Raw genomic sequence first — 16,842 nt, 5'->3', positions numbered from 1 at the left:
TATATAATGCAGAAAATTATATTTTCATTTATAGTTTTGCCATAGGCACACAGATGTGTTATAATTTTTATTTATATACCTGTTTTATATAAAAAATATATATCAAAAAATAGGTATACTTTTTATTATCAATTTATACTACCAAGGTATACGCAAAATACAAAACAATTTAGAATAAATTCGTTCTTACAAGTTTTTCATGTGTATTGTAAAAATTTATTTTCCTTATTTACATCATTCCTATATTTTTTCCATTTATAAAATAACATAAATTGAATATATATAAGAACACAAAATTTTAAAGAACGAATATATCGTAAAAATATATACAATAAGTGCAAACACACATTGGATTCATATACTCCTTTTAATGTTATCAAATGACGCATAATCTTATCAATTTAATCATTCAAATGGTATAGCAATTAAAGTTGAGTGTATATATCACTATATATTTTTCAATACATTTCAACATAAATAGCTAATAAAAATTTCAATCTACCGCTATAATATTCAAAGGCATATTTCATTATATGCTATGCACTTCTGTAGTTGCCACATTTACAATCTAAGAATATATGCATGATAATTTTGTTTGCAAGACTATAGAAGGTACTATTTATAGCCTGATTAGCCAAAAAAAACACCAAAGTACCTTCGTTTAAATAATACACAAAAAATTGATTTACGCTCAATAGCGTAAATACTATTCCTTTCTTCATTAAAAATATAAATGTATTAAAAAAGACAATTTGAAACTAAAAAAATTATATTTAAAATTTTTTTATTTTTTAATTTATATTATGAGTTTAAGTATATCTTTTTACAGAAAAAAAACATAGAAAAAATATATGTACAGTTATTATAATTTTAAGATAAAATTAAATGTATTATCTTCTTCAAATTTAACATTCATATTCACATATAAGAAAAATTAAAATAATTAGCTTATTCCTGTTTATTCACATAAATAAGACAATAAATTATAGCATTAACAAGGGAATATTTCACCATATTTAACTTTTGCATCACATCTGTGTATACACAAATTTATTATTATTTTAGCACAAATAACATAAAATTGACATAGTGTAGGGGAATCCATGTAGTTATATATATTTTTTTAAAACATTTTTATAAAAAGTGACAAATTGAAAAGTGATCACATATATGATGGGTCTCTAAGCGTCTTCATTATATTTTATATTTTTTCTATGCAAATTGTTTAGAGTTTTTTCAATATAATAAGCTTATTAGCGCATTTCTAATATTATGATATTTACTTTTTTCTTTCTTCTTTCAATATTAGTTATTTTTTTTATTTCCCGGTTGCATATTTTCCTGATTATTTTGTGAATAATTCATAGAACTATTTCTTTGATCGGATTGACTCTGATCATCATGTTGGCGACCCGAAGTATGATTATTAATCTCGTTATTAATATCCTGGCTATACATATTTCTTTGAATTCTTTCTCCAGAAGTTAGTGCTTCATTAGTATATTGAGTATAATGTGACATAGAAGTTTGTCTAGTATCACTATTGTTGTGATTTCTATTGGAGGGATATATAGTTTGATTATCATGGTGGTTATAATTAGATGCATAATTATTATTTTGGTTTTCATATGGTGATTGAGTATTATAATTTTGCATATTATAATTACCATAGTGTTGCTCATTATTATTACGACTATAATTATTATCAATACGTTGGATCCCTGTATAATATGGTTCATTATATGAAATCGTATTATTATTTTGTGGTGCATATGGCACTTTGTATACTGGAATTTCCTCATTATTGTTTTGATTATTTATATAATGATTTTGTGATAAATTATTCATATTTTCTGATATCGGTTCGTTTATATAAATAAATGTAGGATCATTAGGATCAATATATGCATTATTACTTGAAAAAAAATACTCATTAAATTCATTTAACGATCCTAATGTCTTATTTTTCTTTGCTGCTTCATATGCTTTAAAAAAATAGTTCAAAAAATTACTACATTGACCATTTAAAAAAAAAATATTCCATTTGCATGGGCTAGATAAACTATTTGGATGGTCCATCAATGGTCTTACAATCCCTGACAAGTAATTTAACCCAAATACCGGTTGCTCAAAATTTACGTCATCAACTAATACTAATGGAAATTCTGCTCCGGTAAAATTTATATTTGTTCTACTTTTCTCATTTTTAATAAATACTAAGCGTATACTTGTTAAGAAAAGTGTTCCTTCTTCTTTTATCGTTCTATAAAAGGGTGACAATAAAATGTATGTTATATATGCATAGCTCTTAAAAAGTTATATCCAAAAACATAAAATAATGAAAACAAATCAGAAATTCATTAAAAGAACCATAAAAAACACATTTACATGTAACATGTATTCCTTTATAAACGTCTTATTTATATATACCTATCAGGTAAATAAAGTTTCAATTTAACATTCTCACGTCTTAAATATGTAATCTCTGATCCTTTATTTGAAGGAAATACATATTCTATAGAAAAAGGAATAAAAAAAAAATATACGAATAAATACATAACAGTTTTTAAGGACTTCTCATATATAAATAGGACTATGCAACATACCCACTTATACATGTCAAATATTCAAATTTTTACATTAAATAAATCTTTTTTCATCTTCAAAATGGAAATCATATTTCCAATAAATGAAAAGAATTATACAAAAGAATTATAGTTTTATGCATTCATATATTTTCAACAAAATGAATATACATAAATATAAAGTTTTTTGCATATAAATGCATATTATTTCATTTGTTTTTTTCTACAAAATCTACCTTGCCCCCGAATTGTCGCTGGATTTAAAGCCATATTTAACCTTGTATAAAAGAGATTTTTCAATGATTAAAATAAAATAAAAAACAGTTTTAATCTGCTCATAAAATCGTCTTATATATTTTTTACTTATATAATCATTCTCTTTATATATACATAAGCATATATATATTTATATAAATAAATATACTAATCATACAAAAAATTATATATATTATATTGGTATAAATCCTTAATTATTTATGATTTGAAAAAACTATTCACTAAAATTCATGCCATTATTTTGCGTGTATATACAAATGTCAAAATAAATGAATAAAAAATATATATAATATTATATATGTACATGCATATAAACAAAAATATATAAATGCATATGGATTATGCGTTTTATAAAGGGTAATGATTTTATTATTTTTATAATCTCTTTTTTTAAAAAATAAAACAAAATAAATTAAACGTCTGAAAAATATTATTTACATTCAAAAAAATTGCTGCATTTATTTTCCTACCCCCCAAAAAAGTATATATAATGCCTATAGTTATATTTTCGTGTGTAATATAGTATGATGTTTTTTTTCGTAAGAAAGTATGCTAATGTGAATTTTAATTTCTATAAATGTAAAAATAACAAATGGAAATAAAGAATGCACACACATATATACAAAAAACAAAAAAATTATAAATACAAAACCATGGACGAATGTGTGAAGCTATGGAAATATCATCTCATTATATAAACTCGTAATTTGATATATTTTATTTGTTCTTATTATATAATAAACTTAAAAATGTATAAAATGCGCACTATTTTATGTGAGGAAACTTGGCACATTTGTATATATGTGCTTATTTATCAAGTATTATAATTTCATCATGCTTTCCCATTTATAAAAATATTAAGATAAATGTTTCTCAATAATGTTTTTATTTTTGTATTAAATTCATAAAGAATAGTCTATTTGCTAGTCAAATAATTTATATTATATTTCATAATGATACCACAAATTGTGATATATATCTAGATATAAACAAATCGCTATGAATTAATTTCCTTTCTTATTATAGACATGTTTTTATTATTCTTACATGACCTACCTTATAATCGTTTTATTTATTTGAATAAATAATGTTCCTTCATAAATAAATAACAAAAACATTTCCAAGAAACATAATAATATAATTTCATATCTTATAGGTAATTTTCAAATTGCCTTAAAAATATTTCTTAAGAGCATTTTTAAAAAGATGAAACTCATATTTTGTTTCTTTGGGCGTTTTCTTATATTTAATAGGTTCCCAAATTAATAAAAATGTGTAAAGAACTATAGTCAAAAAAGGGTTGTAAATGCTTAATTCGGATGAATAGAGAAATGTTACATTCATTAATTATATAAAAACTGAAATATTAAACAAAGGATAAATATGTTTTACAAGCTTCAACACAAATCATATGGTTTACTCTTTTTTTATTTTTTGAATCATATTTTCGTTACTGCCATTGTATATATACTAGTTTTATTATTTTCCACAAAAAAATCCATGCTTTGATAAAATGACCTATAATTTTTATATATTGGAAGGATATGTAATATAAAACCATATTATATATTTTTTGGAATTATATCACTTTTGAACAATATACCTTCTTTTATATCCTAAAATGCTTGTTTCACATTTTTTTCTTTAAGATTTGTTTTTCTACACTTTTAAATAAACAAAAAATATATTATAAAAATTGCTCACATTATGAGTACTACAAAAGGTATACATAAAAGAAAGTTAAATATATAAAAATCATATTTATATACACCGTTAAGAATGGCATTTAATTTTAATCCTACTTATTTAAAATGTAATTCATATGAAAAGAATTATCAATAGTTTGAACAACATTTATTATTTCCTTTATTTTTTACACTCTAAAAAATATATACACATATATACTGAATCAATGGGAAAATATCCCGCATAAGGAATTGTTATTCACTACCAAGCGAATAAAATGTATCCTTTATATTATGAAAAAAAAATAGTGAAGAAACTTATACAAGATGATTCTCTAATTTTACTCACAGATGGGTTTAGCGAACTAAGCATTTTAGCAATATTTATTTTTTATTATCAAAATAATTGCTTGTGGTATGAGCAACATATAAATGATGAAAATATATTCTTTAAACTATTTAATTTGAACATCCATAAAGAAATTATTGATATTGAGGCCATTCCAGAGGACCCTATATCCATTGATAAAATAAATAATGAAAATAATGTCAATGAAATTAGAAGTATTACAAACATTTCACAAAATAATAATGAAAATGGAGATATAGAACCCAGTAAAGACAACCCCAAACAAGGGGATGACAGCTTTCATTATCAAAATATTCATGATACCGATAAGATAGGCTACCCAACTATACACATTAATCCTAATGCGAACAAAAACAAACTTATATTTATATTGAATGTTTCTCCAAAAGAATATAATATGTTTTTAAAATATCAGCTTTCCTTATACGAAGGAATTAGCAAATTTGACATTTCATTTAATAGTAGTATAAAAATTAATTACTTAAAAACAGAATATATACGTAATCAAAAAGCAAATGAAAGAATAGAAATGTACATAAAACGCGGGGTGTATTTCATATCATCCAATATTTTATTAATAGACCTATTAACATACAAAATCATTCCTGAAATTATTGATGGGATATTTATATGTCGAAGCCACAAACTTATGTATAGTATGAAAGAAAATTTTATTATCGATTTATATAGAAAAAGAAATAAATTTGGATTTATTAAAGGAATAAATAATAATAAAAAACTAGTAAAAAATCAGCAGATAGCAAATATTTCTAAAAAATTATACATGAAAAAAATATATTGCTACCCACGATTTCATAAAAATATCCACATTTCATTAAATAATAAATTAATACAACCAAACATATATGAAATTAATATAGATTTGCCAATTATGTTAAAAAAAATGGAAGACAACATATTAAATTTGATTCATTATATAAATATAGAAATTAAAAAAATACACAAGTTTGAAGATTTTGATATAAATTCATTGTTATATTCAGACAATCCGGAAAATTATACAATGAATTATATTAAGAATAAAAACCTTACATATAATACAAAAAAATTACTTAAAGAAATTATTATATTAGTTAACTTATTATATAATTTATATATTTATGATGATATTATCTTTTACAATTATATTAATAATATAAAAGAGGCAGACAAAGAAGCCATATGGATGTATTGTAATGAAGCAAACGAATTATTCTATTTAGCAAATGAAAGAAAAGATATGTTTTTAAATAAAATTGATGTAAACATTGAATCGAATGCATTACATACATCACCCAACAAAAATGTCATGCACACTATTATTAGCATGCTCCAATATAAAAATAAATACTTTCATAAATCTAATGAAATTAAAAGAGAACAAAATAAAATATATAACTGGGTACACGATTTAGTGTACAATAGAGATATACCCATAAGCCAGTACCAAAAAATTATCTTAAAAACTAAAAATAAAAAAAAAAAACGCACAAATAATAATATTACAAAAAGAAAAAGCAATAGTTTTCATGATGATTTTTTATTAAATAAAAAAAACAAGCATCAAATTAATAGCGACACAGATGTAAGCCAAGAAAAAATGCAACTAACTCAGAAAAACCCTAATTGTTCTGACCCAGTTAGGATAAAAGTTGAAAAGGACGATGAATCATATACGTTCTCCAATAATAATCAAATAAAAAATACTAGTCAAATAAATATTAAAAAGGAAAAGGAACAAAATTATATACCTGCTGAAAGCCACTATGTGATTGATGATTCTCAAAGTAGCGAAGCAGACAGTGAAAGTTGTATAGAAGATAAACAAACAAAGAGTTCAACAAATTCCAAAATATATCACGACATCAGTGATAATCCTAGCGAAAATGCTCAGAGTAATAATATCAATATATCGTCTATAACAAAAACAAATACCAATAATAATAAAAATTATGAAAAACAAAACCAAAGTTCAATGAAAAGTAAACATAATAAAACAACTGAAACTATCGAAAAGGTAAATTATCCTATAGTCATTATTACTGATAATTTTTATACACAAAAAGAAATATACAATATATTAACTCACAAAGAAGAACAAAATGCTAATATAAACGAGATATTTATTAAATCTGAAGATGAAATTAAAGAATACTACATATCAGACGATTTAATAAATTCGGAAAGCAGTACAAGCAAATCGTTTGAAGATCATAAAGATAGATTATTTTGTGATAATACAAGCTTTCACATTCCTTATAAAGCTATTAAAAATAAAACTAATAATCTCAAATATATTAAACCATGTATTTATATTATATGCATAAATAAAAATTACGAAGTTATGTATTCCTCTGAAAATTTTATTAATAAATGCTTTCAAAAAATAGACAAAATAAATAATGATACTAAGAAAGGGAATACAGAAGAAGATACACAAAATCATTTAGCCATATGTGCATTAGAAAATAATGAAAGTAAATCACAAAAATTTAAATCAGGCATCCGAAAAAATGAAAATGCAAATTTATTCGAAATAAACGAATTTTGTGGAAACTTAGACTTTTTGGAATTATTTTTGATGAAAATAAAGCCATATAGAATTATTCTCACAAAATTAGATTTGCATATTTTTAGAAATATAGAAATATACTGTGCTAGAATATTCAAATATAACCTTTACAAATTAACTAAACATAAAAATTTTAAAGAGCTAGTGATGTATGAAAAAAATAATTTAATGTACGATAATATTAGCCCTGATAAAATTGTTGTAAAGAAAGAGAAACAAATGGATGCAAAGAAAAATAATACAAAAGGAAAACAAGTTAATCAGGATAATTATTATACTAATAAAGGTATAGACAAAGGTGCCAAAAATTATGAACTAATAAAAACTATGAACGACATGTGTAATACTATTGAAGTTTATATCTTATTTTACAAGGATAATATCTTTTACAATAAATATTTAAATAATATCAAAAGTGAAAAAGAAAATTGGATAGATTTTATCGAACATAAAAATACACTTCGATTTGAAATAGATCGCAACGTATTCAATAAAAATAAAGAAATGTTTAAAAGTGTGATAGATTCTTATTTTTTATTTCAAAAAAAACTTAAAGAAAATAAAAAAAATATAATAAATTTCAACAAAAACCTATGCGAACAATTTAAAAATTTTCAAGAAGTTAAAGCAAATGACGTGACAGCTGATATTGTTCTTTACAACAACGCTGATAGTGTAAATAAAAATAACACTAATTTTATAAGTATAGAAGAAGAAGAATTATTTTTAGAAAATTTAAGAAAAAAAATCAATAAAAAAAATAATGAAATTACTAATCTTGATGACAAAAAATTATTAAAGATGCAAGAAATATTAAAATATTATTCAATAGACTCATTTAACTTAAATTTTATATTATATAGCATATTTAATAATGCCAAGCCTATAATTATTGTTGATATAAGAGAACTTAAATCGGATTTGTCATATAAATTATATAAAAGCAAAATGCATATCATACCATATTCATTACTTGTTGGCGATTATATATTAACAAAAGATATATGTGTCGAAAGAAAAACCATTATTGATTTAATACAATCTTTAAATAATAACCGATTGTATAACCAAATTAATCAAATGTCAAAATATTATTCTATATATGTTTTATTAATAGAATTTAATAATAAACACCTTTTTTATTTTGCTTCATTAAATAATAAACATTCTATATATACAAAATTGGTAACAATTTCTCTTCAATTCCCTCGACTTAAAATTTTATGGAGCCCATTTTCACTCTTTACCGCTAAACTTTTTTGGTCACTTAAAGTTAATGCTGATCAACCTGATATATTCAAATCCCTTCATATTGACATAACTTTACAAAAAGATGCACAAAATGATTATGACATTACATATGAGGAGACGGAGCTTCAGTTAGTTGATAAGATCGAAACTCAAGGAAATGATTCCCAAATTTTAGCGATTGAAAATTCTGAACAACTGCCTCAACAACATACTAATGAGCTACTTAATGATGATAATATTTCTGCGCATATTGTTACAACCGATCATAAAGAAAAACCTCTTTCCGAAGATACTTACAAATATGAAACCATAAATGATTTACTCGATGAAAAATTAAACAATGCAGAAAAACCTAATACAAGTTCCACTATAAAAAAAATGGAAAATGTTACCAATTGGAACGCAATTGAAATTTTAAAAGCTCTACCCGGAGTTACTGAAAAAAATATGCATAAAATAATAAACAATGTCAAGTCATTATATGATTTGTGTGAAAAATCATTAGATGAACTTGAAAATTATATGAGTAAAAACAATGCAAAATTGTTATATAACTTTTTAAATGCAGATGTATCATGATAATATCCCTATTTTTTTGTCCTATATTTGGTATATATATATACACTTCTTTAATATATGTTTTATTATGTCACGTTTTTATCTCCTAACTTTCAGTCTATCTGTTAGGACTACACCGACAAACACTATATGCATATACGCACATATATGTATATTCACTAAAAATATAAATTTAATTTAAGGCATTTTATTTAATTCACTACCCGCTTATGATATATATTCCTATAAATGCTGCTTTATACGCATGCACAGGAATTAACTAAGCACATATATATTATAGATGTACACTTCAGTATTATTTATCCTCAAAAGACTCATTAAATAGCTATCTATATATTTACAATATTCATTTTTTTCATAATCTAATTTTATTTTATTTAAAAAATCGGAAAACAATAAGTAACAAAATTAGCATAATATATATCCCTCATTGGTATAGCATTTTTTACTATTCTCATCCCCTTCACATTTTTAATGAAATATATAACATTTCCATCTTTATGCAGCGATAGCAAAGGTATATAACCCCCCTAAATGTTTTAAACAATCATATTTTATAAAACACGAATTATCATTAACATATACATATTTTTTTATTTTTTAACACTGTTGCATATTACACTATTTAACAAAAACCAATTATGGTTATTTTTATTAAAAAAAATTATTGTGTAAAATTTACATAAGCTTTACAATAAAAAATAAACACTGATATATATTCGTAAAATCCTAGATTAAAAAAAAATATATATGAATTCCCACATTATAATATACTGGGAACAGGATATACATATTTTAGTGAATTGCTTTATTTATAAGAATAATTATAATATAATTTAAGCTAGATTTTTTTAAATAGCTATAAATTTATTAAAAAAATATATACATCGACGCATGAACCCCTCATTTTTCTAATAAGTGAAAAAAATATTCAAATCGATACTACATAACAAAATAAAGAAATACACCAATGAAAAAGGATAAGTAAAAGAAGTGGAGAAATGGAAAGAATCAAAAAAACATAAAATATAAGGAAATATAATTAAAAGGACCAAAAAAGAGAATAAAAAATATGAAAAAAAAATAGGAAGCATGCGCTTATCTATGCTAGTTTGAGATACATATACTTATATATCACATATCGAAACACAAGCATATACAAGTGTGTACCATATTTCATTAAGGCATCGATTTTTGTTATTCATGAATTATTGTTTGTATGCAAATACGAGGGCTAGAAACACATGATAATTATACAGATAAATATGTACTTTCTATTTATATAGGACAAAAAGAAAGAGAAATTACTTCTTATTACTGATATTTTAATTTTTTTCTTACCCTTATGGATATAAAAGTTAAAAATGGAGAAGAGAAAAAAAGCAATAAAAACACTGTGTTGTTATGTGGATTAGTTTCTGGGGTTTTAACAAAAACTATATTTGCCCCCTTTGATAGAATTAAACTTTTTTACCAAATACAACCAATGTTTCACTATAATAACACCACTATCCATAAAAATAAAAGAAAAGATCATTTAAAAAGAAAAAATGAATCTATCAATAAAAATATACTACTAAACAGCTTAAATAAAGTACAAAATAAACAAGACAAAACTAATAACCCATTAATAATAAAAAGTAATAAATATATAAAAAATACAAATGTGGTTTTTCATAATTTTTTAAATTGCTTAAATGAAATTAATAGAAACTGTCAAAAAAAACGAAAAATATCCAAAACCAATATATCCAATAGTACTATAAATAAATATTATAGCTATTCGAACAAATCATCTCATACAGTTTTTAAAAATATATTATTTCATTATAAAATACAACATATTTCACCTTTAAATAATTTGTGTAAAAATTATACCATTTTAAATATTAATAAAAATGTAGCAAACACAATAAAAAATAAAATGTTGTTTTTAAGTGCAAATGCAAATAAGCCTATCAAGTATCAAAGTATTATACAAAGTGTTCTCTTTATTGTTAAAGAAGAAGGAATCTTAGGCTTATGGAAAGGTAACTTAATTAATACATTAAGAGGTGGTGTTGTTTATTCTGCAAAATTTGGAACCAACGATATAATAAAAGAAAAATATAAAACAAAAAAGAGAGACGAAAATATGGCGAAAGAAGCCCAAGGAAAACATCTTCCTACTGCTAGTAGTAATAACAATAGTGGATTCGATAAAAACAAAATTAACTATTATGAAAGTGTAATTGCAGGATACACATCTGGAATAATCCAAAAAACATTATCATATCCATTAGACTTATTAAGCATTAGAGCAGCATTAGGAGTAAACGAAAAATATTTACGACAACAAAAAACAACAAGCACAAAAAAATCGATTTTTAAAATTATTCGAGAAATACATGTTAACGAAGGATTTGCAGGATTTTTTAAAGGGTATGTCCCAACATTATTAACAGGTGTACCATATGTAACATTACAAATGGTATTTTTTGATTTGTATAAAAATAATTTTCAAAATAATTTTCAAAAAAATTCAAGTTCACTCGGGTCAGTTGCCCTTTATTCATCCATTGCTGGATCATTAAGTAATGTAACCTCGCTAATTATTGTTTTTCCTGGTGATACAGTTAGAAAAAGAATGATGAATAACGGTATAGATAATAATTATATATATAAAAATACATTTCATTGCATTAAAAAAATATATTATCATGAAGGCCTAAAAAGTTTCTATTCTGGTTTGTTTCCATCTATTTTAAAATGTGTCCCTTCTGGGGCTATTCAATTTATGTCTTATGAAATATTAAAATATTTTGTATCACAAAACTGAAAATTATCATTCCGATATATATATATATATATATATATATATATATCTATTCCGTTTTACAAAGGAATTACACAATCACATATAAAGGATAATGAGGCATATATAAATTAAATCGTTAGCACTATGCATTTGTTTAACTTCCATTTCATTATATTATTATGTGAAAGATATCATGTTCCTTTTTTTTTAATACTATTACTTTAAACATTTTTCCTTTATAATATGAAGTATTATCATTTTAAAATATTCACAATTTTATATTGCCCTCAATAAATTATTATGGAATTACTGTTTTGTTTTATTATTGTTATTTCATTATTTATTTTATTCTTATATAAACTATATTTTGTAGAGTTTTTTTGTGTCATTAAAAACATTTCAATTCCCCTATTTAATTAGTTATTAGTTATTTATATATTCCTCCCTCATTTGGAAATTTTTAAATGCACAAAAAAAGTACATTACTAAATAAATTATATGCATCACTTATATTGCATATATAGAAATTTATGGTACAACTAAGCAATTTTAACACAGTATAATAAATTTTATGGTATTTAATTGAATATTAACAGCTTCATTATTACTATATATATATATATAATGAAATCATATAATTTTACTCAAATGATAAACACACATAATGTGATGTATAGTATTATGCCATTAAAAAGTTATCATCATTGTTTTATTTTAAAAAATTAAATGGGATACTGAAAAATAATATTATAGAGAAAATTAAAAAAAAATACAAAAAATAATAATAAATAACACACAATATATTTTAATAATACAAAAATTAAATAACATAAATATATTCAAGAAAAACAATGCTATAAGTTATTATCATTAAAATAACAACATTTCTTCCTTTATTCCATTGCTAGTATACGTAAGCCTACTATATAAATATAATATATTATTGGGCATTTTACCACCCCTTATAATGTGTATGTTTTATCTATGACATTATATAAAAATATTCAACATATCTGTATTTAAATTTACTATATTATTATCAAGTTTACTATTTTTTTTAATTTCGATAAATCTGTTCATGAATTCAATATGTTTTAATTTTCAAACTGTTTTTTTTATGTTTTTTATTTGCAAAAATAGTATTTATGTCTATATTGACTGTGGCAACACATGTAACTAAAGATTATGCTTAAAGATATAACAAGACCGATCTTATGAATATATAAATCACTACATACACACAAATATATACATGTTGTTTTCATTATACATTGCAGATAAAGCCTAGTGTTCATTAAAACACACATAGAAATTACACAATAAAAATATGGATAAATCCTTAGATTTAAGTGGCTTTAATAAAAATGATAGAGAGAAGGTTCTGCGAAAAATAAATAAAGCAGAATATGAAGATACTATGAATACATATAATTCAATTGTTGAAATGTGCTTTAACGAATGCATTTCATCATTTCGATCAAAAGAATTAGATAGCAACGAAAATAATTGTATTTTAAATTGTGTCAAAAAATTTTCAGTTTTTTCACAAAGGGTTGGAATGAAATTTACTCAAAATGTTAATGACGAAATGCAAAAAAAAACATAAAATTTTAATTATATATGTATAATAAAAAAAATTATTAAAAATAATGTGTACTACACACGTATCGGCACAGTAAGACTTAATTTGCCACTTCCTAATAAATAGGTGAAAAATAAAGTAGAATATGCGACAAATATAATAACAACATATAATACTATACAAATGAAGAAATTTATTTTTACTTTTTTTAAACATATTAATTTTGCTTTTTTTAAATTTGGTATTTGAATTTAAAATAATTAAGCATGGGCTTTTTAATTAAAAAAAATACAAAAATAATACATACACATATATTTACGTATGCATTAAATTTTAATTATTGCATAACTAATTAAATGTTTAAGTCATTTTATTAATGTCAATTTATGTAACTTTATTGTTTTAATATCATAAAACTATACATTATTCATATTTTAATTACATTTTTTATATTTCTCATAATATTAAACTTATGATAATTCCAATTTTTTTAATAAATTTGTAATTTTAAAAACTCTCAATCATGCTACTTTTCACACACATATAATTTCAACATTTCAATACAAGTTGATTGGTCTGTGTAGAAATATATAATCTTCCCTATTTAATGGTATATCTTTGATATTAATTAAAAACTTATGTAGCACATAATTATTATTTTTAATAAATAAAAATGTTATAATATATTTTGAAAAGTTAAAAACAAAAGAAAGATATTTTTTAGACAAAATATAGAAATATATATTTCCAATTTTATTCACCTTTTCATCATTATTATCGCTATTTTCATAATAATAAAGTAACGATTGCAACAATTGTTTGGTATGTTTTTCTTTATACATATTTTGCTGTAATGGCTGATACTCATTAAATTTTTCGATCAGATCATATACTTTCTCTCCTTGATACTTAAGTAAATAAAATGAATGAAATATTCTTGTATATAAAATATAATTTAAATTACTTTTTAAAAAAATATCACAAAAAGAGTCTAAAATATTGCTTATGCTCACCAAATTAAATGCGTAATATTCCAATATATATATAATATTATTTATATAAACTGTGTTACTCATTTTTATATTATATAAACTATTTGTACAATATTTTTTATTTTTAATATTTTCATAATCAATATAACTAAATTTTAAAAAATTACTATCTACTTCGTTCTTATAGTTATCTACATTTTTTTTATTGTCTTTTTTATCATTTTCATTATACACTCTTTTTAAATTTAAAAATTGATCTTCATAATTTCTCCACTCAATGTTTTTATCAATATTTGTTTCAACAATATGAAACAGTTTGCTTAAGTCTTTATTTCTATATGTGGATAGTGCATTATCATTGTAATTTAAGTATTCCTTATGTATTCCACTTAAATTATTTTCATCATAGGATTCCTTGTCGATGCACAAATTATTACAATTATGCAGATTATTTAGAACAAACTCATTTAATACATCAATAAATTCATTTTCTTTAATGGAAAAATTATATAGACCTTTACATAAAAATCCTACTTGATTAATATTAAAAAAATTGTAATATTTATAAAAAAATTTTAATGAATAATAAATTAAACTTCCATGTCTGTGATTTGCTTTACTAAAAGATAACAACAATGAACTGACTAATAAAGGAGTTAACTTATTAGATTGTCTACCTACTTCTTCAGCGATTTTTTCTAGAAATACTTTGCTTGTAGTACTAATTTTTGACAAACTCAATGATACTAAACATAATGAATCAACCGACATATTTTTTATTTTTTTCTTTGATATAATTTCTATATTTTTCAAAGCATTTTTAGTAGAATATAATAAACTAACATTATATGAATTCATCTTTAAAGAATTTGTTTGTTCTTTTAAATTTTCTAATTCATCATTTTTAGACAAATATTTATTTTCCAGTTCTAATATTTTGCTTCTTACAATCTGATCTGTTGCTTGTATTCCTTTCGCGTCTGATACTATATTATCCTTACTAATTTGGGATAGCTCATTTTTGTTTTCATTATTATTCAGTTCTATACATTCCAGTTCTTTGTTGTTACACACATGCTCATAATTTAAGTCGTTTTCTTCATAACATAACTTAAATGCTTTTATAAAATTTACTAAATTTTTCTCTTTCTCAAAATTCTGATAATTTGTCTTGCATTTATCGTGTACATAAGATAAAAAATTATAAAAGAGTGCTACTGTTTTTGGATCATCGTTAAGATTAATATGTTGATTAAAATGATGAATCAATGAATTAAGTAATACATTATTATTTAAATTAAAATTTCTGAAAAACCCAAAAACCACTGATAGTTGAAACGTATTAAAATTATTTATATTCTTCGATATTCCATATAATAATATAGTTAAATAACTTTTGGAAATTATTCTTTTTTTCTTAAAGCATTGGATTAAACACACTAATTTTTTTATATCTAAAAGATGGAAATTATGAAATATCTTCTTTTCAAGTAATAAAAAAAAATTATAATGAAAATAGTTTAAATTTGTGTAAGAAAAATATATGTCAATTAAATCATCACAATTAATTAAATGAATGTTTTCCATTAATACATCTTTAAAATAACAAAACAAAAAATAGTTTTTACATTTTATGATTGAAAACTTTTTTATAAAAATTATAATATCATGATATCTCAGCTTTTCTTTGTTCATTAATAAATTTACAGAAATATTCTTTAGTAATTCAAGATTATCACTTTTTAATTTTATATATAAATTTAATATGCTCACTAGTTCATTTATTTTACAACCATTTACTATATAGTTTGATTTGTGTAAAATAATTCGGTTTTCAATATTTTTAGAAGGTATTTCATTCTTGCCGCTTTTACTATTTTGGTTATCTTCGCTTAGTTCGATTTTTTTTGTGTCTTCTTTATTTAATAACAAATTTCCAGTTGTCACTACTCCTTTCTTTCCATGTAATATAAAAGAATGTCCATCTTTATATAAATGCCACTTTTTAAAACTCTTTAATACTACCTTATGCATTTTTTAATTTGTTTTTAATTTATTATTTTTTGCAAATATTTCATAGCATATTTATTTTTTATTTTCGATACCCACCTTTTCATTATGCTTAATTTTTCCTTTATCTTTCATTATCTCTA

General features: G+C 22.5%; 5 protein-coding genes across 5 annotated transcripts; 3 read left to right on the top strand and 2 right to left on the bottom strand.

The window, feature by feature from the left end:
* Positions 1-1,305: 1,305 nt before the first annotated feature.
* PVVCY_1104580 (conserved Plasmodium protein, unknown function) lies at positions 1,306-2,855 on the bottom strand (the record flags this gene model as incomplete). The annotated part of the gene is made up of 3 exons (XM_008625921.2): positions 1,306-2,263; positions 2,431-2,515; positions 2,822-2,855. 3 exons carry the CDS (start codon positions 2,853-2,855, stop codon positions 1,306-1,308), a joined length of 1,077 nt encoding a protein of 358 aa, XP_008624143.2.
* Positions 2,856-4,824: 1,969 nt separating this feature from the next.
* PVVCY_1104570 (DNA repair endonuclease, putative) lies at positions 4,825-9,318 on the top strand (the record flags this gene model as incomplete). Its single annotated transcript, XM_008625922.2, has 1 exon — positions 4,825-9,318. The coding sequence occupies one exon, from the start codon at positions 4,825-4,827 to the stop codon at positions 9,316-9,318; it is 4,494 nt and encodes a 1,497-aa protein (XP_008624144.2).
* Positions 9,319-10,663: 1,345 nt separating this feature from the next.
* On the top strand, positions 10,664-12,136 carry PVVCY_1104560 (mitochondrial carrier protein, putative; the record flags this gene model as incomplete). Its single annotated transcript, XM_008625923.2, has 1 exon — positions 10,664-12,136. One exon carries the CDS (start codon positions 10,664-10,666, stop codon positions 12,134-12,136), a length of 1,473 nt encoding a protein of 490 aa, XP_008624145.2.
* A 1,306-nt stretch (positions 12,137-13,442) lies between these two features.
* PVVCY_1104550 (mitochondrial import inner membrane translocase subunit TIM9, putative) lies at positions 13,443-13,721 on the top strand (the record flags this gene model as incomplete). The annotated part of the gene is made up of 1 exon (XM_008625924.1): positions 13,443-13,721. The coding sequence occupies one exon, from the start codon at positions 13,443-13,445 to the stop codon at positions 13,719-13,721; it is 279 nt and encodes a 92-aa protein (XP_008624146.1).
* A 533-nt stretch (positions 13,722-14,254) lies between these two features.
* On the bottom strand, positions 14,255-16,723 carry PVVCY_1104540 (conserved Plasmodium protein, unknown function; the record flags this gene model as incomplete). The annotated part of the gene is made up of 1 exon (XM_008625925.2): positions 14,255-16,723. One exon carries the CDS (start codon positions 16,721-16,723, stop codon positions 14,255-14,257), a length of 2,469 nt encoding a protein of 822 aa, XP_008624147.2.
* Between the last annotated feature and the right edge of the window lie 119 nt (positions 16,724-16,842).

This window comes from Plasmodium vinckei, assembly GCF_900681995.1.
Source record: "Plasmodium vinckei vinckei genome assembly, chromosome: PVVCY_11".
Lineage (NCBI taxonomy): Eukaryota > Apicomplexa > Aconoidasida > Haemosporida > Plasmodiidae > Plasmodium > Plasmodium vinckei.
Note: the sequence above shows the minus strand (reverse complement) of the source record. Positions and strands in the feature narration are given on the sequence as shown.